At 48.8% G+C, this 25,824-nt stretch overlaps 1 protein-coding gene across 1 annotated transcript; it reads left to right on the top strand.

Moving 5' to 3' along the window:
- lmna (lamin A) lies at positions 1 to 25,783 on the top strand. Its single transcript, XM_076150591.1, has 13 exons — positions 1 to 166; positions 1,617 to 2,016; positions 15,585 to 15,741; positions 16,493 to 16,618; positions 17,780 to 17,950; positions 18,602 to 18,727; positions 18,993 to 19,213; positions 20,057 to 20,360; positions 20,509 to 20,616; positions 20,752 to 20,871; positions 20,985 to 21,044; positions 21,257 to 21,430; positions 22,170 to 25,783. Exons 2-13 carry the CDS (start codon positions 1,676 to 1,678, stop codon positions 22,203 to 22,205), a joined length of 1,944 nt encoding a protein of 647 aa, XP_076006706.1. The 5' UTR covers positions 1 to 166; positions 1,617 to 1,675; the 3' UTR covers positions 22,206 to 25,783.
- The last annotated feature ends 41 nt before the right edge of the window (positions 25,784 to 25,824 follow it).

Raw genomic sequence — 25,824 nt, 5'->3', positions numbered from 1 at the left:
TGTCTCTCTCTCCCTCCCTCTCTCTCAGGCAGTAGGTGCATGTGCAGTGAGCGACGGCTAGGAAAGCAGTTCAGGGCACCAGCCAAAGGCTCACACACGCACACACACACCCACTGCAAGCAAGACTGCATTATTCAACGGATCCTCTACCCTAAGCTCCTCAGGGGTAAGACTTACACACACACTCACACACACACTGAGAGCCGCTCGCACACACCCACACCAGCAGATAAACTTCTGGAAACGTCCGGCTGTTCTCTGACTGTCTGCTCATTCAACAGGCTGCGGTGAAGCCACACACACACACACACACACACACACACACACACACACACACACACACACACACACACACACACACACACACACACACACACACACACACACACACACACACACACACACACACACACACACACACACACACTCTCGGGTCAGGGAGTTTGTCTCTGCCGTTTCACTGTGACCCGTTGAAAGTGTTGGTTCAGGCGTTTTAGTGATCATGTGGCTGAGGTGAAGTTCAACTATGTGGCCGTCCTCTCCTCTCTGGGCTCAGAGCTGTGAGCTGCTTCCACTTTGTTTGGCAGGGTTTTGCTTTGTAATGACTTTGCAATTTCACTCCTAGTGTGTGTGTGTGTGTGTGTGTGTGTGTGTGTGTGTGTGTGTGTGTGTGTGTGTGTGTGTGTGTGTGTGTGTGTGTGTGTGTGTGTGTGTGTGTGTGTGTGTGTGTGTGTGTGTGTGTGTGTGTGTGGCACCGCCCACATGGGTGTGCGTGAGGACACTTTTGGGCAGCGATGGGCGGCAAAGTTTGGTCGGTTCCCTCTCTGCTCACCGTCGATCACTGAGAAGAGAAATCCCACGTTGACTGAGGCTTCTATTGATTTTAACATTTGTAATTATAACAATTACACTTTTAATTCCCAATTTCCAACAGACTGATTTGATTTATTTCAGCGTTTGCTCCACAGAGTATTCCTCTCCTTATCAGGGCGTCCTGCAATGTTTGTTTATGTGGAAAGTCAACACTGTGGTACTGCAGACGAGGTGTGTGTGTGTGTGTGTGTGTGTGTGTGTGTGTGTGTGTGTGTGTGTGTGTGTGTGTGTGTGTGTGTGTGTGTGTGTGTGTGTGTGTGTGTGTGTGTGTCTTGGTTGTGGTCTGCCTCCTAGTTTCTGGTTTATTACTGACGCAATGTGTAACACTTCACCAATGTGAACAGGGGGGAGTTCTCGGGAACGCTACAACCTGGAACGCTACAACCGGGGAAAGGGGAGGGAAAGTTGTAAGACGGGTTAGTTAGAGATGAAGGTTGGTTCCAATCCAACAAGAAGGAAAGTGATTTCACCTTCCCGTAAACGGCGTTTTAACACGCAATAAAGATAAGACGCACCCGCCAAGTTTTCACAAATGTACCGACCAACTGTGGAGAACTGATTGTGGAATGAATGAGGCAGCAGGAATCTAAACACTCGGCGCTCCAGGATCAGGAGTTGCACAAGTCTGGAACCTTCCGCCTGTAAACTCCACTCATGTGTGATTCATCTCCTGCTCTGCTGCAGTGCGTTCCCACTTTACTGTAGTTTATCAACTCTTCTTCCCTCTTCCCCTTCCTGTACAGCTCAGTGACTCACCGCCCCAGCCTGCACCTCTTCCTGAGCCACCTCCATAGCTATTACCATGGAAACCCCGAGCCAGAGACGCGGCCGCGACGGCACCGCCACCATCTCGCCGGCCCGCATCACCCGCCTGCAGGAGAAGGAGGACCTGTGCAACCTCAACGACCGGCTGGCTGTCTACATCGATAAGGTGCGCTCGCTGGAGTCGGAGAACGCCGTCCTGCGGCTCCGCATCACCGAGTCGGAGTCCGTGGTCAGCCGCGACCTGTCGGGCATCAAGGCGGCGTACGAGACGGAGCTGGCCGACGCCCGCAAGACCCTGGACCAGGTCGCCAAGGAGAGGGCGCGCCTGCAGCTGGAGCTGGGAAAGATCAGGGAGGAGCACAAGGAGCTGAAAGCCAGGTGGGTGGAGCAAAGTGGGAGGAGCTTTGGTACAGAAGTGGCTAGTTTATGCAAATGTGGTGTCAGACCTCAGACTCGGCGTTCCCACTCGTGTCTGCTGGTAAACCTTTATTTTGTTGAGGGGAACAGAGCTGAATTTGTCTAAACGTGGTGTGTGTGTGTGTGGCATCTTTAATGCTTATCGTCATGGCGACCGCTCTGCTTGCTGTGGCACATCAGCCGCTGCGTGTTTGTTCTTGCTCTCGTGTTGAAAGCGACGGAGTTGCGGACTTTTGAATCCGTCTGGCTGCATATCTGAGCCGCCGTAACTCTACAGCTATAATTTAACTCTTTACACGCCGCGCTGCCGGCGGCGGTGGTTCACACCTGTTCTTTCAGCTCGTACGACTCGGGCGAAGCAGCGCCGTGCCCTCATTTCCATGCCAGGAATGCTTTCAGAGTTTTCCCATACCTGACTTTAGGAAGTCACATTCCTGGCAGTTAAGCGAGTATGACTTGCCTGTCAGCTAGTAAAGGGGTGTGTGTGTGTGTGTGTGTGTGTGTGTGTGTGTGTGTGTGTGTGTGTGTGTGTGTGTGTGTGTGTGTGTGTGTGTGTGTGTGTGTGTCCGCCTTTAGCACACAGCCTCCTCTAATGACACAGTGTGACATAACGCTGTGGGAACCCGACATTGACTGTGTGTGTGTGTACCTGGTTGCAGAATCCAGATTCTCTTCTATGGTTGGAGAGACTTGCCTGGTTGTGTTTATACTCGGCCATGACTCTGTGACCAGTTTATTAGGTACATCTGTGCACATTGAGGCTGTAGTTTGTGTTTTTTTTGGGCTGCATTGTGTTGGAAGTGTTTATAGGAAGAGCAGAAAAGTACCATTCTGTGTGTGTGTGTGTGTGTGTGTGTGTGTGTGTGTGTGTGTGTGTGTGTGTGTGTGTGTGTGTGTGTGTGTGTGTGTGTGTGTGTGTGTGTGTGTGTGTGTGTGTGTGTGTGTGGCTTTACCTAATAAACTGACTCCTGGTGTCGAACTTTGTCTCCCGTGGTGTCTTCCGAGGAATGTGTCAGGGTCCTGGCAACTTGTGTGTGTGTGTGTGAAAGAACATGAGACCTTCCGGCCTCTTCTTTAAAAAAAGTATTTATATGAAGTGTGTGTGTCGCTCGTCTCACTGCTATTGTTCACGCTGCGTTCCTGCTGAGTGCACGCCCGGGTGTGTCCCGGGCGCTGCAGGGGAGGGCGTGGTGCCGAGGCCTTCAACGCCGTTTGGACGTTTGTTGAATGGCACATGTTGACTCTGCGGGGCGGCGTGGACGGAGAGGCTTTGGGACGTTTGAAGTGCTGACAGAGATACATATGAGTTATTTTGTTTTGCTCACGTGTTCCATTGTGTTCTTTGTGAATCCGGAGCTGCTTGGTGAGGAATGTGGCCACGGCTCCCACAGTAATATTGTTCTCCGGAGGAAGGAGATCTTTTGACGCACGTGCGGTGGAAGAGAATCAGTGGCTCCAGCCTGGGACGGCTTCATCTGTTCCTCTTTAGCCGCCGTGTTTTGTCAGTGTTTGGTTGCCATGGCGCTGTGTGTGTGTGTGTGCGTGTCCTGGCATGGCCGTGTGACGGGGCGGTGACTCAGAGGTTTTTCATGGCCTCTGGAATGGGCCGACTGTGGGTTTAGCTTCTCCCTCTGTAACAGGAAGTGTATTAATAAACCCGACATATTTCTCTATTCTGACCCGTGCCTCAGGTGTCACGGCAAACGGACGCTGGACACAAATGTCTCACGCTCAGATAGCTTTTGTCAGACCATGTGGATCCTTGTCCTCACTTATTTCTTACTACGATTTGGTGGGGAAGTTGAAGCAACAGGCGCAGCGCTGTGGAGTGGACGCACCTGTTCAGCCGCAAAGGCGTGACATTGCGTCTCCTCACACACACACACACACGTGCACACACACACGCCTTTGTGCGCGGCACTGCTCCAAGGAACATATGCTGGTTCCCCCCGAGGCGAAACCTCAAGTTGCCGCGCGAGAACACCGTTCTCCCAGAAGCACAGAGTGACTCATGAATAATAATAATAAAGTGAGTAATTTGATGATAATGTATTCATTTTAAACCATTAATGTGGTTGGAATGTTAGACCTTCAGCGTTCAGCCGGAGTCGCAACATTACAGGAGAAACTGTTCATAATAATTCGGAGCCCGGGAGCGACGAGCGACAGCAGGATCGGTGGGGGCTTGTCTGCGTGTTTGCCCTTCTTGTTTTAGTTGCGTTTCCTCTCAGGCTGGAGCGCCGCAGACGTCTGGAGCCTCTGACCTCCAGCTGTGCCGGTGGCTGTGAAACACGAGCCGGCACCTCTGGGAATCCCCCGCGCTCAGGAGGAAGACTCTCCTACCGTCTCCCTTCCATCACGTCAAACATAATATGGACTCAAATGTTTCTGAGTGTTGTATGGAAGTGAAAGTAACGACTCAGTGCGGTGCAAGTTTACCAGCTGAGCCATCAGAAGCTCCCAGACGAGGAGGCTCACCCAAACCACCAAGCTGCAACATCAAATTAACTTTAAATGCAAGAGATTTACCAAGGCTTAGTGTGCCACACCTGTGCTGACTGTGTGTGTGTGTGTGTGTGTGTGTGTGTGTGTGTGTGTGTGTGTGTGTGTGTGTGTGTGTGTGTGTGTGTGTGTGTGTGTGTGTGTGTGTGTGTGTGTGTGTGTGTGTGTGTGTTTTAGGGTGTGGCTGCAGATGGATGAAGCTGTCAGGAATTTGATTGCAGTTGGCAGTTCATTGTTGTCATTGTCACTTAAAGATTAGACTTTCAACATTGGAATTCAAAAGTGTGTGTCTCTGTGTGTGTGTGTGTGTGTGTGTGTGGTAGAATTAGTGTCCCAGCACAGTTAAGTCTGTTTTAATTGAGAGATGTGACACTGCAGATGAAACGTCGTCAGTTTGGCTTGTTTACGTTTTGATCTATGAACTTTGTGCGTCGTCCCTATTAAAGTGAACACACACAGACCCAGCAGCTCTGTGTGTATGGATGTGTAATGTGATGTCACGGCTATCAGAGAGCACAGTAGGAAGTGCACTCATCATATCACACTTCCTTCCTTCTCTCCTTCATATGCCCACTCTCAGGCTTCATACGTAGTCGTTCCGATTCATCTGAAGTCTTTTATCTATCCGTCTCTATCTATCTGAACATCGCAGTGCTTCACCCAACGCCCATTCTTCTGTTAGGAGTCCCCGCCAAACAGTTGTGACGTCTCTTTACAGTAAATAAAGTGTGTTTTCATGTGCATGTACTGTTAAACTAAAAGAATCCTGTAACATTGAGCAATAAATAAAATCTACATGCAAAACACTTAAATAATACCAAATTATAATCCATAGAATCCCTAAATTTGAATTAGTTTTCACATGAACAGCATTTCCCCTCTCATAAGGCCCCCACACACACACACACACACACACACACACACACACGTTATCAAGGTAAGCTGTATCCTGTGAGGAGAGCGGTAAAGTAGAGCAGAATGCAGAGGAGCGGGCTTCATCAGAGGGAGTCGAGCGCTCTATTATTAGTCGAAACCAGAGTTTGAGCGAGTAAAAGGTGTATTTATAACCCAGTGTGGCGTTAATGGGCCACGACGCCATGGAGACCAGGAGGACTCGTGTCAGGTTTGTTAGATAAAGGGCCTCCAAGTGTTTCCCCTAAAATGGACAAGAACAGACCTGTGAGTCACTGAGAGCTTTACTCTGTTAAGTGTGTGTGTGTGTGTGTGTGTGTGTGTGTGTGTGTGTGTGTGTGTGTGTGTGTGTGTGTGTGTGTGTGTGTGTGTGTGTGTGTGTGTGTGTGTGTGTGTGTGTGTGTGTGTGTGTGTGTGTGTGTGTTGCACAGTTTTGCTTATCTTGGATATTTTAAAATAATGAATCAAGCTTTGACTTTATTGTTATATTTTATTTTTGTCTGATCAATCATTTCTCACCTGAACAACATTTTTAATCAAATTGACTGGAGTGATAAATGAATGTTGGAGGTTTTCTGTGGCCTCTGTTCTGCCTGGCAGGCGTCTCTTCCTCCCCTCTGTGGAGGCAGACGATGTTTCTCCTTCATATCTGTGTCCCTGTCGTCTCCAAATGATAAAGATACATTACAACATTTGCATCTTCTGATGGGGCGAAATTTGAATTTGGCAAAGATGCAAACAAATCCAGGCTCGCCGCAGAAGCATAAGCCCCTCCCCCCCTCCCTCCTCTCCTGCAGACCCATGCAGGCTGGCTGCCACCTTCATTTCAGTCTTCCTTCGTCCCCGCGTGGTTCGGTCACACTCTCCTCTGTCCTCTTCTCTCCTCCTCTGTCCTCACGCCGCCCCCGTGTTCCCCAGCGATGAGCTCAGCATGCGTAATGTGACAGCGGACATTTCTCTGTCGGGGCGAGTCACGCCGGGGCAGCTTAAGACTCAGAGCTCCTGAATTTGGAAGTCGCCCAACAGTGATGTCAACTGGATCATCACTGAACACACTGGTGCTGAATCACTCCTCACAAAGGGACAAGTGGCTGTTTCCTCTTTACTGTGTTAGTTTGTTTGTGTTGTTAGATCATTTGTGAAGGGGACGTCTACACATTCACACGTTCCACTCATTTAGCACATTATTACGAAACATTTGTGCAGCTTCAGTGCAGAAACATCATGGGAACATCCTGGAAAATGATTTGTGACTCTTTGTGATGGAATTCCTTGACCTCCACCGACGGCGTGCAGCCCGCAGGAGAGGAGCAAACACCTTCTCCCCATCTAAACAGATTTTAATGGGAGCGTTTCATTTACGGAAGGTTTTTAGTTTTTCCAGAAGCCTTCATTGTTTGCCCCTGGCCTGTTCTGGCACATCGGCCTGAGGGCGGCCGGTTCATTTGATAGTTTTTACAACATGGAATGCTGTGTGTTCACAGCAGTGGCAGGGTTTATAGTTTTTCCTGTTTGTGCTCTTGAACGCACCCTTCCCGAGGCGTGCTGGGTTGGTTCTGATTGGCCGTTGCGGCGGGAGCGTCGCTGTTGCGTCGGCCCCAGTGGCCATTTGTGCCTTTTGGCCCTGAGTGCTGCGGAATGGAAAGCAGATGGTGGCGAGCCTGTAAACGCTGCTGTGCTGAAGGAGCCGCTTGTGTTGCTTTATTGTTTGAGACTAATGAGAGAGTTCATGTTGGACCTCAGCAGACAAACACGTGGTACTGGGCAGAGGTTTGGGCTTTTGTGTGTGTGTGTGTGTGTGTGTGTGTGTGTGTGTGTGTGTGTGTGTGTGTGTGTGTGTGTGTGTGTGTGTGTGTGTGTGTGTGTGTGTGTGTGTGTGTGTGTGTGTGTGTGTGTGTGTGTGTGTGTGTGTGTGTGTGTGTGTGGCCAATTTTCCATAGAGCTTTCCCGCCAACCTCTTGATGAGTCACTTGCACATGGATGGAGTAAATCAGTCTAAGATGGAGGCTCCCTCTCTCGCTCCCTCTCTCGCTCTAGCTCTCTTTCTCTCTCGCCCTCTCGCTCTCTCTCCCCTTCTCTCTTTTTCACCACGGCAAAGTTGGCATGCCAAGGTGGGTGTAACCTCAACCATTCCCGTGTGGTTACTTATGCAACAACTGCTGGCTTTCCAGATCCATGAGGCCTTATTTAACCCTCAGATGTGTGTGTGTGTGTCTCTGTGTGTGTCTCTGTGTGTGTGAGAGAACAGGATGTTTCTATACACTCCAAACAGATCATTGAGTTTGCATGCGAGGCCTTTCAATCAAATCTGAGGTTCCGTCAGATGTTTCCGATCAACAATCACCTCGTGTTTATTAGAGCAGAGGAAGTGAAATGAGGAGTTTGTCCATCTTGATGCGTTTTACTGAGCAGACTTTTGTTCCATTTCTGCAAGAAGGAAAATGGAAGTGCTGGTTAGTTGTAACCCAAATGTGTGTGTGTGTGTGTGTGTGTGTGTGTGCTCCCATACACACTCCACTGTCCCAACAAGCACCTGGACAGTATTTGTCATGGTTTTTATCATAGCCTCTTCCTCTGTGCTGGTTGAGGCAAACCCAACCAATCTGGCAACGTGACGGCCGCCACATTAAGACGATGGCTTTACCACCAATCTGACGGTGGAAACAAAACTCTGTCCTGGATGCACTTTGGTAGAGAGATCCTCCCACTTTGCTCGTGTGTGTGTGTGTGTGTGTTGTGAGCTCTCCACAGCCGCAGCTTGGTGAGACTCCAGGCAGTGAATTCTCTTTCCCCCTCAGACGGCGGGAACTAAAGAAACACACTGATATAAAATTCATGTTTGCTGTAGGAATAACTGTGTGCATGTATTCACTGAGACCTGTGATCCCTCATGTATGATTGAATAAAGATGCGGCCTGATAATTGAAGTCTACTACACGGTTATCAAAAGACGTGGAATTAATGTAAAGTGGACTTTGATGTGTTATAAAGTCGTGCTCGGGCCGATTGACCTGCAGCTCCTCAGTGTGTGTGTGTGTGTGTGTGTGTGTGTGTGTGTGTGTGTGTGTGTGTGTGTGTGTGTGTGTGTGTGTGTGTGTGTGTGTGTGTGTGTGTGTGTGTGTGTGTGTGTGTGTGTGTGTGTGTGTGTGTGTGTGTGTGTGTGTGTGTGTGTGGTCGCCTGTGGAACGACTGGAGGAAGAACATGAAAGGACAAAATGGCTGCTTTTGTGTCCCCACACTGCTCTTTATCGCCACAGATAATCTTATCAAATACTAGTGAAAGCCAGTACACACACAGACCAGGCAGCGACTTCTGACAAACACACAGACACACACACGGGTGAATCATCAACTAATCATGTGGGGAGGAACAAGGACTGTCTCATAGACCTTTGGTGTGTATGGACACACCCACCCACTGACACACACACACTTCCTTTAAAGCTGTCATTAGCGGTGGGGCAGAACACCTTTCTTTCTTTCTTTCTTTCTTTCTTTCTTTCTTTGACTGACGTGCTGTTTGAAGAGTTAGATTGATGAATACGAGCGTCTGTGGGATCCGAGGCTCTTTCCGTTTTTTAAAAAGCAAAGTTTGTGTTTGACGCAGAGCTGCACTGCACACACACACACACACACACACACACACACACACACACACACACACACACACACACACACACACACACACACACACTAGAACACTGTGCGTATTGTCGTCCCCAGTCTGAAATCATCCGCCGGCCACATTTGCTCCACTTACACGCCGGAGACACTGAGACTTTGTTCCTGCTGTGCCACATGTGGACGTGCCTGGGTGGCGGCCCCCTCTGGCCCCCCCTGGCCCCCCCTGGCAAAGCGCGGCTGTCCATTACTAGTGATCTATTATAGACAAACGCACACACACATGCTGGGGTTAACTAAAATCCCGTCTTCATTCCAGAGGAGAGAGGTTCCTGTGTCGGCCTGTCATGTTTGTTTTCTGCTGCATATTTCTCTGAGACTTTCACAACACTGGGATGAGTTCAGACATCAGAGCTCCTGAATGTGTGTAATGCTGCTATTATTGTTAACAGTCTGTGCTTTACACACCCCCTCATGTTAGTGTGTGTGTGTGTACAGTATACGTCTACGCTATTATCTACTCTGTATGTTTTCCATCTTGTTAGTACATCATTCACACACTGTTGTTTTGAATACGTATCAAAGAATGGCAGAGTGTGTGTGTTTGTGATTGAAGTATAGGGGGACGTCTGAGGACACAGTAAGGACACACACTCATAGAATCTAAGGGAGTAGGTGAGGTGAGACGTCCTGATATGTCACTTTACCTGCGTCCCAATCATCATCATCGTCATCATCATCATCCTTATAATCTGGCCTGAAGTCTCGTCTGTTGCACTCGTCCTTTTAGAATGAAAGCTACGCATGTGTGAGATACAGTACCAACAAAGTCCTGAGGGGGCAGTAGTGTTGCCTTTTGTCACATCAGCGTCGCACCGATCGGCTGGTTTGTTGCCGTGTATATTGTGTGTGTGTGTGTGTGACTGACTGGTCTTGAGCCGTGTTGGATGCCGTTCCATAGCTGACAGTGATTTATAGACCCTCGCTCACCCTCATACCCTCGTAGACGTTTCATTGGCTGTTGGAGCTCGACCAGGCGCTCTGATTGGCCAGTCTGCTCTGTTGTCGGCCCAGTTGGGTTTTTTTTCTGCCTCTCTTTTGACCAATTACAACCAAGAACACCTCTTGTGATGCAGCTGTGCACGTTTGGTTCAAATGAAGTATAATCTAACCTTACCTGGGAATGTGTCATGCTGCATATGTCATGTTGCCATGGTTCCCGCTACCTGGTGTCTTCTGTGGTCGTACTGCAACACTCGCATGTACGCTGGGTCCTGTCACCGCCAAGTGTATTTCTGGCTCCCTGATTTCATTACGGCCTCATTATTCTACAACCTTCCTCTTCGTCAGTGTTTCCTCTGTGTGTTCTCCACCTAAACCAGCTGGACACAAATGAATGGACGTGTAGATGGACGGGGAACATTTGAGACGATCTATAGGGAAGAGAGGGAACCCCTCTCCCCCCCCCTCCTCCATGTTTGAGCAGTGACTCATCTGGGAAACCCCACCCACACATGTACACACACGCCCTCCAGACTGTGTGTGTGTGAGTGTGTGTGTGTGCATGGTGGATCAATGAACTCCTATACTCTGCCTCCTTTTAAAGCACGACAGGAAATGGGAGAGGTGAAGTGTTTGTAACCATGGCAGGTCCACTAAAGACACGGCAAACATTGTGAGCGTAGGTTTGAATCCCCAGTTTCCCCTAAGGAGACCTGAGGGTGACTTGAAGGAGACAAACCTTTCTGTTCCTCAGCAGATGTGCCCTTGTGCTTGGCGCTGGGCCTGGAGCCGGCCTCTGGTACACACACACACACACACACACACTCAGGCTGCAGCTGTAGCGGGCAGCTCCCAGGTGTGTGTGTGTGTGTGTTTGTGTGTGTCTGTTTCCCGCCTGCAGCCCCTGAGCTCAAAATAGGCGTAAACAGGAGTGTGTAATGTGATGTCAGTCGGCCGTGTTATGGAGGCGAGAAAACAAAATCCAGGCTGATTGAACGCAGACGAGATCATGGGCTCCGTCTTTAATCTGCCGCCGATCGATGAGTGTGAGTGACAGATTGGTTTTCCAGTTTGACCTTTAGGAATGAGAGCACAGGTCTGGAAAGCTGTGTGTGTGTGTGTGTGTGTGTGTGGGTGGGTGGGGGGGCGTGTGTGTGTGTGTCTGTCTGTGTGTGTTGTGTGTGTCCACTCTGTGTGCAGATATTCTGTAGAGCTGCACAGAAAACCCCGAGTGCGTTTTGGAACTGGCATGCGAGCAGAGCGGGCCTGACGACGAGGCCTTGGTTGCTATGACTACGGCGCAGCAAAACAGGGGGGAAAGCGGGCCTTTTTCTCTCTCTCACTCTCTCACTCTTACGAGGAGGAGTTCGTTTCTCGTTACTGGTGTGGACAAAGATAGCTGTGAGTCATCGCCGAGCCCGGGAGCCGAGCCAACGCATTCCTCCTCCTCCTCCTCCTCCTCCTCCTCAGATTTCTTGTCTCCATTACTCCCCCTTTTTCCTTTTGTCTCATTCTCTTGGCGTTTTCCATCTCACACTCTGGCCGCTCCCCACCTCCGTCTCCTCCTCTCCCCCCCATCTCGCAGCGTTTCATGGTCCACAAGCTCCCATTTTGTCTCTCCGCCGCTCCAAATGTGTCGTTTACTCGTAGTTTCCTCTGTAGGGAGTGAAGCTGTGGTGAGTGGAGCGATGAAGCCTGAAGCCGTTTAGGTTTTTGGTTTTTATTCATTTAGTTTTCCAAGTGCAGGGGAATAATGAAAGCTAAGATCCACACGACAACAATGAGGTTTCCATGATTTGCGCTAATTTTCGAGTTTGTGATGAACTTTTATCAGCGCACAATCTGAAAGCTTTTGTCTCCGTCTGCAGCTCCGTTTATCATTCAGCAGACGTCCCCGGAATGAAACTGGCTGGATCTCCGTTTGTCTGCTTCTTCTCTCCGTCTGGCTCTCGGCCTCCTCGCCACCATATTTGTTGCTCCGCCGACGCAGCTGGTTCCTCGAGTTGTAAATATCAAAAGTGCGATTCCCAAACGCGAGAGGCGGCGCGGCTCCACGCACATCTGCTGCCGAGGCGAAATGTAAACGTGAAGGCGAGGGGGAATTTACACACACACGCTCTGTGATTACACGCTTTAGACTGGATTAGACCGCATATACAGGACCTCAGTAGAAAATGAACACACACTCACACACACTTGATAATGTAAATAGTTTACACGTATCCTGTTGTGCGCATTATGAACAGGTGTTGTCATATGAACGCACACAAACACACACAGGATTGCTGCAGTCAACACTCCCACACGCGTGCAGCAGAGCGCACTCAAGCCTGCACCAATACGCCCACACACAGGTATAAAGACACACACACACACAGGGAGTGAGAGAGTGTGTTTCCCTTTGTCTCCAGAGACCAGGCGGCGTTGTCTAAAGTGACATACAGGATCCAGCAAATCCGGCCAAATGCGATAAAGCCGGTGTAGGAAGGACAGCGCTCGCTCGGTCGCTGCGTGGCGTCGCCGCGCCGCCGTGTAACGCGCTGAGCTGCGATCAGTGCCACACGTTCATCTGCGGGCTTTATTCGGCCAAATTCTGGTTACATCACATTTGTTGTCGTCATTGTGGGAGTGTTGTTACACGGTGATGAATGTTTGCTCCACCGGTCGTCTTTACACCCAAACGTCTCGAACGTAAACTCTGACACAAACGCTGCCACCTCTGCTCTAATCTGATTTATTTCATTTGGCCTTTTAAATAGGTCAGAGGTCAGAGGTCAGGATCGAAGACCTCAACCCTTATTTTCAGCATCAATTTGATCTGATTAGTATGAAATACAGCAGGAACTGGTCATTAGGTTCAGATTCATATTTGGTATATTTGAGGTAGTGATTGATTAGTTTCAGTGTGTGTCTGGTTTGGCCTGGTGTGTGTGTCGTAGCACTAAGGCTCCGTTCTTCTCCCTGTACGGATGGAGACTGCAGACCAGGTCTCCTCAGTAAAAGATGTTTGTTTTTCCCCCGACAAATCATCTCTCAAATCTGTGTGTCTGTGTGTGTGTGTGTGTGTGTGTGTGTGTGTGTGTGTGTATGGTCATGTGACACGTCGATATACCCGAATCATTTCTACGCATTAATTCACCGCTGGAGTCGATTCACCGGGTCCATTAGTCCTAATGAGCAGCACAGTGGCCACCTACACGCACACGCACACACACACGTCTCTTTGGAAAGATATTAACGTCTAGACAAAAGGCTGTATAGCAACGCAGCAATGTTTACCTGAAGGTTGTAAAGAAATGTGGAATGTGTGTGTACACATGTGTAAATGCACTTCACACTTCACCCCCCCCCCCCCCCCCCCCACACACACACACACACACACACTCATCACACACTCCTGTTTTGGCTGATGTGACTCTTACATCCATTAAGTGTTAATGAGGAGCGTTGTGGTGCGTTCTGGAACGTTCCACATTAACAACACCTGGAAAAATGAGTTATTAGCGCCTGGAGGAGCTTAAACACTGTTATACCTTTAAACACAGGTTATTAAAACACTTTTACAGTAGTAGTTATGTCATTTCAATCAGCTTATTCATCTGTCAGTCGTTTAAGGCTGATTGAAGGTTCACATGTTTGGATCGAGCGTCTGCTACCTTCCACAATTCCAGGAATGTGGTAACTGTGTGTGTGTTTGTGAGTCAGTGTGTGTCGCCGTGCTCACACCCCTCTCGCCGGGTACACGCTCACATTCCTGTTTCCTCAAGCTGGATAAAAGGTTCACTCCCAGATCAGCGTTTCTTGAGTATACCGCTTTCGAAAACAAGGCGAGTCTGCCTTTGAGCAAGGCAGTGATAGAGCTGGAGTGAGCAGTAGAGGATTGTAACTGGTGTGTGAACGGAGGGGGAACAGTGGATGCATCAGTCGGCCCTCATTCACAAACAAACCGGCCTAAAGACAGAGAATCAATAAGAATAATTCTGTGTCTTTGTTTACAATGCATCCAAACTGTTTTCTGGCCCAGCATCCTCTCTGCTCTCTGCTCCGTCTCAGTGGCTGCTTGTTACCGTGCGGTCAATTCCATCAACGTTCCGTCACTGCCACAGCAAATATTTTGAGTGGGTCTGATCCTCATCCCTCTGCAGTTTTGTCCAATTCCCGTTTGTATCCGTATCCACACTGAGGTTTAGTTTAAGTTTGAGGATCCTTGAAAAGGGCAAACGACAGTGATGAGCTTCTGGATCTCTTCCCATGTTGTGTTGTGAGCTCCTCTCCGTGTGTGTGTGTGTGTGTGTGTGATTGTGTTTGCCCCGGCTGTGATGAAAAGGCCGGATGTGTGTGTGTGTTCCTGGGAGTTGTTGCTGTGAGAGTTATTGGATTTGGACCTCAGGTCACTCGGGCCGCCTTCGTTTTTAATCTGAGCAACGAGCCGTCTGGGAGGAGCTTCTGTTTTTTTTTCCGAAAACAGAATTAAAATATAATTGCTTAGTTGAGTAGTCGGTGCCTGATTGTACATCTGGAAATCATTAGGGGGGGGAACTTTCTCAGGAAGTTAATTATGGACTGTTTCTAGGCATGAAAGTCTCATTGATATCTGATTGATCGCTGTTTTTCAGTATTTCCTGGCCAGATTCCTGAAGAGTGCAGACGGCTCGCTGCAGCTCTGCTCGTCTTCCTCAGGACTCTGTGTTGTATCTGCTCCTAAAGCCGTGTGCATGTTCATAGAGTGCAGCAGTAGATTGATGCTGTATCATAAACAGTAAATCGCCCCGCTCAGCGCTTTGACACAAATGCTGATCGTCTCCACTGTGAGCCATCGGAGCGTCTCCTGTCTGCCGGAGTGTGTTTGTGTGTGTGTGTACGTGTGTGTGTGTGTGTAGCTCTCTGCAGGCTCGTCCTCACGCCGGCCCTCCTGCAGCCGGCTGGCAGCGCCCAGACAACGGTGAGGTCTGTGTAAGCGGCCTGGAAGCCATCTCCCCCAGCAGATGGCCAATATTAGTGACAATGAAGAGTGTGTGGCTGCGGCCAAATAGAATAACAGGGAAGCCGATTCCCTCCTGGCTGAGCACCGAGCGTCTACGCTGCAAACAAGCTCTTCCTCCGTCCTCTGCTCCCATGATCCTCCGCTCCCATGATCCTCTGCTCCCATGATCCTCTGCTCCCATGATCCTCTGCTCAGCAGTGTGTAGTGGAGATCTTACACTGGGCTGTGGCTCAAAGTTTGGCGCTCCTGATGATTTACAGGAAGTGAGTCCTCGTGGAAAATGACTTTCATTATACTTCAGTCATGTAGTGTTCTACGGACCGCTACAAGAGTGAGTTCTGTTGGGTCAAGGGACAACAACGTCTATGAGTCATAACCTCTTCTACAGCTTTCACTTATGAGCTCTTTGGACTTCGACGCTCAAGCAGGCGACTTCATGTGACGCAAAGATCATGGCGATAACAGAACTATGACAAAACTAACGCCTCCCTCTCGTCCATCCGCACAGGAACAGCAAGAAGGAGGCGGAGCTAGAGACCGCGCTCGCCAGGCTGAGGGACCTGGAGGCTCTGCTCAACACCAAAGATGCCGCCCTCTCCACCGCCCTTGGCGAGAAGCGCACCCTGGAGGCCGAGGTGAAGGACCTCAAGGCCCAGCTGGCCAAGGTAAAAAAAAAAATAATGTTTTGATTTGCGTCGTAGGTGTAAATGGAGGATAAAGCGCGGCGTCACGGCTCAGAGGCCTCAGGAGCGCTCATCTGCTCGAGAACAACTCTTAGAACATTTCTTGTCCATCACACAACGTTCAGAATGATACACTGAACAAAATGTGGCAACTGCTGCACTTTCTCAGCCTACAAGGCACAACAATGGGCTGATAATTCCCACTCTGAGTCTATTGTGTTGTAATTGGTTTATTGTTCATTTGTTTCTGTATAATTCTTGCATCCTTCTGTTGAGTGTGTGTGTGTGTGTGTGTGTGTGTGTGTGTGTGTGTGTGTGTGTGTGTGTGTGTGTGTGTGTGTGTGTGTGTGTGTGTGTGTGTGTGTGTGTGTGTGTGTGTGTGTGTGTGTGTGTGTGTGTGTGTGTGTGTGTGTGTGTGTGTGTGTGTGTGTGTGTGTGTCACACCTGAATGGTGTCATACACTCTGTAAACCCTGCAGATTATGAATGAGGCCCACCAGGCTCCACTCACTGCTGTTTGTTTCTCAATGAATTTCACCGCTGACACACACGCTGCTGTTCTGTTGTGGTTGTGCTCCACCTACTGGTCACATTTGAGAACTACAAATTCACCTCAGCTCATGTGCTTCACTAATCACGCCTCTGACTTCCCCGTCATGCGTCTCTCCGAACAACACTTCTCTCACCTCGTCCCGTGCTTCATCTCTCCTCTTCTGTCTTCTGTCCCCTCCCAGCTGGAAGGAGGCCTGGCCGACGCCAAGCGGCAGCTCCAGGACGAGATGCTGAGGAGGGTGGATGCTGAGAACCGCCTGCAGACCCTGAAGGAAGAGCTGGAGTTCCAGAAGAACATCTACAACGAGGTCCCACGCTTCACCTTAACCTCTCTCTTCTCATCTAGCCGGTTATTCGTCTCCCCCTCTTTGTTGCATCTCCTCCAGATACTGATGTGCTTCCAGACACCTACTTGTTTCTTTTTGAGACGCGGCCTCTCATGTCTCCTCTCGTCTGAGCCTCATTTCAGCTGTAGTTGTATTTGTGCATATAAAGATGGAACACAGATGAGATTAAAGACCCAGCTCCTGCCGCAGGGCTGTCGGCTCTGAGCCACTTAGAGAAAACTCTAGGAGGAATCAAGACACCAAACATTGTGCTTTGCTAATTTAGAAATAAAGATCCGACGTTTCTTAAAGATCGCTACAGATTCTCTCTGCTGGAGAACAACATCCCAACACACTGCTATAAATAGAGTGTGTGTGTCTGTTTGTTTGTCTGGAGTTGCAACATGCACCGTCCCTAATGTCGCCTCCAGACCTGCCACAGAAATGAGTTCAGAGGTGCAGCTTTGGCTTGGGCTGCGTTCCATTTCATTAACAACAACAAATGAAATGCCCGATTAGCAGATACATTTTTTTATTTGCATTACTGGATGTCAAAGTTGACTTTAATGGAATCACCCCTAGCAACCCTACGCACCGCCATGTTATTATGGGATAATGACATCATGAATGATCTCACAGTTGTCAGGAAACTAACCACCCTAGCAACCTTTCATCATGACATCACTTCTAGTGCAAATTGAAGCTAAATCAGGTGCTGTTTTACTTTTCAAGGATATACGAGTGTAGAGGGTCACATGTGACACGTGTGTGTGTGTGTCCTGTGAATGATCATCGTCCTTTTCAGACGGCACACGCTACAGTTCAGCTCTGTGTAGGTAGGCAAGCAAAACAAGGAGTCATTGGAACCTCGATTAGGGTTCATCAGAGCACACACTCGTCCAGTTAACAGCCACACAGTCATTCACTAATGGAGGTTCTAATGGCAGAAAGAACACAAACCTAATGTGAACCAAATTTATTTATTTGTACTTGAAAGTTGAGAGGATTTCTTTGCAGCAGTGAAGACGCAAATCAGGGGAGACCCTAAGAAAGCAGAACATATCTCAGTGATGTAAGAGATTGTACAGACTGATTGTGCGTCTTCCCTGCGTCTTATATCTGCCTTCTTCTGCCTGCGTCCAGGAGATGCGTGAGACCAGGCGTCGGCACGAGACCCGCGTGGTGGAGATGGACAGCGGGCGGGAGGTGGAGTTCAACAGCAAGCTGGCCCAGGCTCTGGTGGAGATGAGGACCCAGCAGGAGGAGCAGGTCCGCCTGTACAAGGAGGAGCTGGAGAGGACCTACAACTCCAAGGTGAGCCTCAGGCCGCCACCGCCGCGTCGCCACCTAGAGGCCGAGCGCCCGCCGTCCCCCTGTGCAGCTAATGAGGCCTGAGAGTCCCCCTCCCACACACACATCACATCATTTAGATTGATTTACTCCCTTTACCCTCAATCCACGTCTGAGTTCATGTCGCCGTGTAACATCCCTCCTCGCTTCGCCTCTTTCCCTTTTTGTCTGCACGCTGTTGTCAGCAGGGGAAATTAATTCAGCACACTTCTCCTTTGTCCTGTGGGACTCTTAATGAGGGACGTGGGAGAACGCTGTGCTTTATGTCGCAGCTCTTGTAAAGGAAACCAAAGCTGAAACGCTCTCTGCCTCGCTGGATCCACCGCAGAACTCCCATTTTGAGAACCTGGATTCAGCTCTTTCTACTTTGGCTTGCAGAGTTCATGGAATTGGATCAGATGGAAAAATTCTAATCTGTATTTTGCAAAGTGTGAATACAGAGATGGATCAAAATAGAAGTACATTATGCTATAAGGACAGTAAAGCCTTGTAGAGTCCATGTTCTCTGGGTTCTCTTGTTCCTTACAGCTGAAATGGGTTTCCACGTGTGCTGCGACCTGACATGATGGAGCGTGACCTGTGACCTTTGCTGAGCTTGTGTTTGTGTGTTGCTAGCTGGATAACGCCCGCCAGTCCGCCGACAGGAACACAACCCTGGTTGGAGCGGCACATGAAGAGCTGCAGCAGACGCGTGTTCGTCTGGAGGGAATGTCCAGCCAGCTCATGCAGCTGCAGAAACAGGTACACACACACACACACACACACACACACACACACACACACACACACACACACACACACTTGGCTGCTGTGATGTGGCTGATTGATATTGACATGTTTGCTTGTTTCTCATGTGTTTCTACTCCTCTAAGCAGCATCGATTAATTAATGTAAAGCCTCGCTTGACCCAACAACCCGACGGTGTTCAGACGATCCAGGCTGCCTAATTATCTTGTCTTAATTGACTAATCTCTGCGTGTGTGTCTGTGTGTGTTGTCTTCCTCAGCTGAGCGTGAGCGAGTCCAAGGTGCGGGAGTTGGAGGAGTCTCTGTCTCGGGAGCGCGACCTGACGCGCCGGCGGCTGGAGGATAAAGAGCGAGAGATGGCGGAGATACGAGCCAGGATGCAACAGCAGCTGGACGAGTACCAGGAGCTGCTGGACATCAAACTGGCCCTGGACATGGAGATCAGTGCCTACAGGAAGCTGCTGGAGGGAGAGGAGGAGAGGTGAGGGAGAAAATAAAACCCAACCTGGAGACACACCAGGGTCTGCAGGTCGACCCGGGACAGGAGGGGTCACGTGCAAACCACTGACCAGTCGGTTTTAAATGATTCTCATTTCTAACGGGCCAATTAGAACCTTTGGAAGTCGCTGCTCCTCATTAAAGAGGAAGAACACGGGCGGTCGGGCCAACAGGCAGCAGCTGCACACGAGCAGCTCCACTTATTAGAGACTTAGTGCAGCGACGGCTGTGAGGATCGCCTGCGTGCTTCTATGCGTACGCTCACTCGACTGCTCACTGTATGTAGCCTGTAGTGGGCGCTGCAGCTTTAAGATAAGATAAGATAAGATAAGATAATCCCCATTACCTCCACCAAGGAGGACATGTTTCAGGATATTTTCATGAAGCTTTTTGTTGTGCGTTTGACATTAAGGCCATTTCTTCCAAACACCAGTGAAGAGATCTGTGTGTGTGTGTGTGTGTGTGTGTGTGTGTGTGTGTGTGTGTGTGTGTGTGTGTGTGTGTGTGTGTGTGTGTGTGTGTGTGTGTGTGTGTGTGTGTGTGTGTGTGTGTGTGTGTGTGTGTGTGTGTGTGTGTGTGTGTGTGTGTGTGTGTGTGTGTGTGTGTGTGTGTGTGTGTGTGTGTGTGTGTGTGTGTGTGAGTGAGAGAGAAGGGTTTAAATCCCAAGCTGATCTGTCAGTGGACTAACATTTAAAGCTTTAATGGAGAAAAGGCTTCATTCTTGCAGCGTTTGTCAAACTTCCATCCGTGATCTTGGGCACTGACAGTTTCATGCGCCTCACGGTTTCTATTTATAACCTCCGTCTCTTCCTCCGCCTCCCCCCAGGCTCCGTCTGTCTCCCAGCCCTCAGCCCACCAGGGTCACGGTGACGCGGACCTCCGGCTCGGGCCACTCTCACACCAGCCGCCTGCTCCACACCGGCATCGCCGCCTCCAGCAGCCGCAACTCCTCCGGCAGCTCCAAGAAGCGCCGCCTCGCTGACAACGACAGCGAGACCTCCAGCGTGGCGGGGGCTGGCAGCGTGACCAAGAAGCGCATCAGTCAGCAGGCCTCCGCCAGCGGCCGCGTCACCGTGGAGGAGGTGGACCTGGAGGGGAAGTACATCCGCCTCAGCAACAAGGCCGACGAGGTAAGAAGAGAAATACGAATGGCAGAACCGTTTTGCTAAATGACCGGAATGTTTTGAACATGTTTGGACTTGTTTTAGAAGCCGGCGCTCCCTCTGGTGATGTAATATTTATAAAGATAATTGATTCTCTGTGCCGTGCCTCCTGCAGGATCAGTCTCTGGGTAACTGGCAGGTGAAGAGGCAGGTCGGCACCGGCAGCCCCATCGTCTACAGGTTCCCCCCCAAGTTCACCCTGAAGGCCGGAGGAACCGTCACCGTGAGTCACACTCAGTCACACACAGCTTCCTTTGTTTGCTAACCTGCTCTCCATTGCTGGATGTTTCCTCTTTCGTGTCTTTGTGTATACAGTATACGATCACTCTTTGAACTCTGTGACCTTTGACCTCTACAGATCTGGGCTTCATCTGGTGGTGGAAGCCACGCTCCTCCCGGTGACCTGGTGTGGAAGACGCAGAGCTCCTGGGGCGTGGGCGACCTGCTGCAGACCGTCCTCGTCAGCGCCAACGGAGAGGTCGGACATGATTACATCATCCCCCACATCCACACACGTCACGTTTACACGCGTTCACCTTTAAGCTGCCTTAAACTGCAACAACTGAAGTGTTTCATTCATTCTTTCAATAGGAAATGGCCATGAGGAAGGTCACACGTACGCTGTTCCATGAGGATGACGATGATGAAATGGTAAATGATGCTTTTCCTATCACAATGCAGCAAGGTTGGAAAGTGTTAACAACATCCTTTAGATTAACAAAACATATTAGTTCACCCAATGTGATTAACTGGAGATGGAAAGAAAGGAAGAAGAGATCAGCCATCAGGAGCGCCTGTCACTCTGAGCCCCCCTGTGATGATGTGTGAGGTGAAGTCACGCTGCGTTCTGTCGCCCCCTGCAGGGAGCTCACAGCACCAGCGGGGAGAACGAGTACAACCTGCGCAGCCGCACTGTGATCTGCGACTCGTGCGGGCAGCCGTCGGACCGCAGCGGACCCTGCAGCAGCGGCGGGGGCCTGCTTGAGGGCCTGGGGGGGGGACATTCCTTCATCATGGGCACCAACCAGCCCAGACAGGTACGAGACCTGGAGACCGTGAGACCGGCTGTTTCCTCTCCTTTCTGCTGTGCAAAATATTGATTGATCCATAAGTAGATTACAGTGATAACATTTTAAATGGACTCTTAAGTGTGTGTTAATTTCTGGGTCTGACGCATGGCGGTAAAATCTTTTGAGGCATCTGATGTTTTTAGATGTTTAATGAAACTGGGCTGAACTCAGCGCAGCGTCACTGAGCGTCACGCTGGACGGGGGTTAAACTAGGAACATCAAGTCACAGCGACACCTTCCTAGGCTCAGAACTTATCAATCAATACCATGGCACCATGTAATGACGGCGTGGATCTTCGAACTGAAAACGCTAAAGACAAAATTACATTACGATCATTTGGCAGACGCTTTTATCCAAAGCGACTTACATTACATTATATTACCACCCTTCGCAGAGGGGGGAGCAATTGAGGGTTCGGTGCCGTGCTCAGGGGCACCTCGGCAGGGACTCGAACCGGCAACCCTCCGGTTCTTAAGCGGAAGCTCTACCCACTCGACTACTGCCTTGTAATCTGACAAATCAAAACAGAACTAGGGCTTTATTTCCATCCAACTTGGGCGGCGATCGTCAACGATGAAATGCAGGAAAGCGACTCAGAGAGGAAACGGATCTCATGAAAGTGTTTCTCAGTTCTGAATCAAAGCCTTTTTTCCACTTTGTCTCTGACCTTCTTTAACCTCCACCGTCTCCATCTTTCCTCCGCAGGGACGAGCCAAGCCGGAGAACTGCTCCGTCATGTAAACGCACCACCTCAGCTCAGCTCAGCTCCATCACCACCTCCTGCACCCCCACACACACAGGAAGCTTACAGCCCTGCCGTGGGGATGTTTTGTTTTTTTTATACCATTTTTTTGTCTTCTGTATTCAAAATAATCTGCAGGTTAGATTTGCTTCGAGGTTTCGGCGGCAGCGGGCTCAGGATTTTTCCTTATTAGCTTTGAGTTTGTGTATTCAACTTATGTTATTTGTTATTTGTGCTGACGCTTGTTGCTGTATCCCGCTCTGCATGCTCCAGCACACACACACACACACACACACACACACACACACACACACACACACACACACACACACACACACACACTTACACTCAGTGCTTCACCTTATTAGTCACACCTTTTTCAATCCACTACAGCTATTCTGCAGTTAATTGAGTCTTTGTGATTCATTGTAGTGTTCTGTTGTTGTTGACACTCGTCGCCGAGGTGGGGATTGACCTCTGTGGTGTCTTTGAAACAGCCGAGCGCAGACGAGATGCACATATTCCAGGAGCTGTCACCTGCATGTGGAGGACGGTCTGGTCTGTGACGGCACCCGGCAGCCGTTTGGCTCCGATCTCGAGCTTTGATCACCGAACGGTAAAGTTTGGGACCTTAAATTTATGAGCAAGAACTCTGTAGTCTGAGTTTGGCTTTAGATTGGATTAGAGTGACACGCTCCTGATATTCTGCCAACCAAATGAAATGAATGTGAACGCGGCGGACAGAATATTTAATGCGCATCTGCGTACAATGCAGCGTGACGCACCCGGGGTTTAATCAACAACTCTGCAGGGCCGACAGAACAGAACATGAGATGGATTGCAGGTCGGTTGCATTGGATTGCTCAGGCATAGCTAATAGGTGGCTGCTGAGTGTGCACACACACACACACACACACACACGTACACACACACAGCGCTCCATTGACCGGTGCTTCTGCTTGGATTGGAGCCGGAGTTTCACATCTAATGGCCAGGCTGTCACCACTCCACACGCACAGCAAATGAACCCTGTGAGCGGCGGGTGGGGGAGGGAGGGGGCGGGGCATCAATCACCACACAGCCATGTAGACCTTAGGAACAGGAATGCTAATCAGAGAGACGCCATCGAATACTTAAAAGTCTTTACGTAAAATATGGATGAAGCTCAGCATTGTTGTTTCAAATTACTTGGCTTGATTTTGAAAAGACTATTGTGTTGTTTTATGTTACGGAGGAGATCAATCCAAGTCGGGGAAAAGTAGCCTAAGGAGTCCTTGAGGAGGAGGTGAAGATCAGCTCAGGGTGTGTAGCATGTCGACATTAGTCTTAAAGGAGACACACCGCTCGGTCACGTGTTCGCTCTTTCACTCACGGCTCCGTTTTGAAACCTTTCTCGCAAAGACATAAAGCGTAAAAACGGAAGGTTCTTGGTGCTTCAGGCGTCTCGGGGAGGCGTGTCGGGCCGGTAAACGTTCAGGTGGACGTGTGAGAGGAGTACAGCAGCGATCAGACCTCTGGGTTTGTCTTTAACAGGTGCATGTGATGACCGGTGTTCACTTTAATGACACTATAAAAGAGTTTAAAGAAACTTAAAGGACTTTCTATGAAGATTCAGATGACAGAGAAAAAAAATATAATTTTGTAATCAGATGAATATTTTCCTTAAAAGCCAAAGAAAAGTATTGTTTATGTTTTTGATATTTGTCATGGAACTACGAGGTGATTTGATTGTGTCGATCATCTCGGCTGTAACTGTACATAAGTGTGATTCCAAAGATATGTACTTAGGATGGCAGGAACAATGGAGTGTGTGAGTGTCATACACACACACACACGTCCACACAGGGAGAGCAGGACTTTGTAGACATTTGAAGAAGCTGCTGGATCTCATGTGCCTTTTCAGAGGACGTCAGCTCGTCCACGACGCCTCGGCCTGTGACGCCTCCATGTTCTCTGGCTGCCGTCGCTCCTGCTCACCAGGGCCCTTTGATTTTCTGGTTTCCTGTTTCATTTCGCCGTCTTTGCTTTGCGGGGTTTTTGCGTACGATTCGTGGCTTCGCTTGCTTATGGAGGGCCTGTCCATGTACGCACAGCAGGTAGATTTGTACTGTAGTGTGGCAGCTTGAATCGTCTCGTCTTCAGAGGGAAGCGTTTGTGGAGAGTTACTTGATTTGCCTTTTTTTGTTTCTGTTATTTTGTGTTGTACTTGTAATCGAGCACATTACTGCCAGAGTAGATTGGATTTGTTTTGTTTTTTTTGCCTTAACTGACGTCCGGTTTTAACATTGTGAACCTCCCAAGTGCCTTCAGTTCATATTGATGCTTATCAGGAAGAAAAAAAAAAGCATTTCCAAAGATTTTTCGTCCTCTGACAGTAAGATTGTAAGATTTATATCCACATGTACATTTAAAAGAAGTCATTACTGTATCTGCACAACCGATTACCACATTTAATGTCACTCCATGATTATGTAAGACGGCAGATCAAGGGGTGTGGTCAGGATCTATCAGGGGGCCGACGGAAAGATGGATTGGAAATGCGTGTTTGTACTCTCAGTCTAATGAAACGCATCAAGAAACGCTGTTCACATTTTGTAAAATCTCTTAAAAATCCATCCTCCCATCAGTGTGTCAGCACGTCCATCAGGATGAATATGGAACACGTCAAAAAGTCCTTTTAGCTTTTACGAAATGTCACCAGAGCTAAAAGTCCTAAAGGCCTTTTGTCAAATCCTGATCCACCCTGGGAGGGATCAATCAAAGCACTTGAGCATTGAAAGTGTTTCTGAGAGGGATTTCCTGTGGGCGAACCATTATTAACACCAAAGTAATGTGTCTGAAGTGAGATCTGTTGGATCATGACGATACTTTGCCAGTATGAAAGCCGTGCAGTCAGTCGCTGTGATGATGAATGTCCTTTTTTTTTTTTTCCTCTGCCTGTTTTTCTAAAAAAAAAAAGAAGCAAAGTAAAATCCTTAGTGACTGTAATCTTGGTATGATTTCTGTTTTAATACATTGTGATTAAAACACTGAGGAAAAGTGCAGCCGTTTTTATTTACATTATATACACACACAAAACGATCTTTGGTTACATTCAGAAATAATACGAGCATAATGTGGAACGCCGGACATAAACAAAAGTTGAAGCATTTTAAACCCAGTTTCTGCTGCCCAGGCTGAAATGTGGAGCTTAATAACAAATATATGACTTTTGGTCCAAGCTTGGTACAAAAACATAAACATTTAACGTGTCCATCAAACTCCAAAACACAAAAAGGTGCCTTCAAGTGCTGTAGGAAATGGCAGTGACTTTCATGTTGCTGCTCTCATCAGCTTTCAAAATCTCTGGGTGAAGTTAATACCCAACATTCATATTTGTAATGATTTGTGCATTACCTGTAGGAGGTTTAGAACATTTCATGACCTTTTTGTTCCTGAAAAAAAGCAAGAAATTTATCTCAAAAGGCTTTAAAGTCATGTTTGTAATTTTACTCATTACTGAATTTCTCCCTTGTTTGCTGCCTCAAAAGCTGCACAAACAAAAGAGTGAAAATAAAGTAGTCCATCAAAAACACAATGAACTTTCTATCATGAATAGTTTACTCATCTTTCTATCAA

The sequence above is a fragment of the Genypterus blacodes genome, unplaced genomic scaffold, assembly GCF_046128005.1.
Source record: "Genypterus blacodes isolate CSIRO-AG114 ecotype Tasmania unplaced genomic scaffold, CSIRO-AGI_Gbla_v1 ptg000052l_1, whole genome shotgun sequence".
NCBI classification, from domain to species: Eukaryota; Metazoa; Chordata; class Actinopteri; order Ophidiiformes; family Ophidiidae; genus Genypterus; species Genypterus blacodes.
Note: the sequence above shows the minus strand (reverse complement) of the source record. Positions and strands in the feature narration are given on the sequence as shown.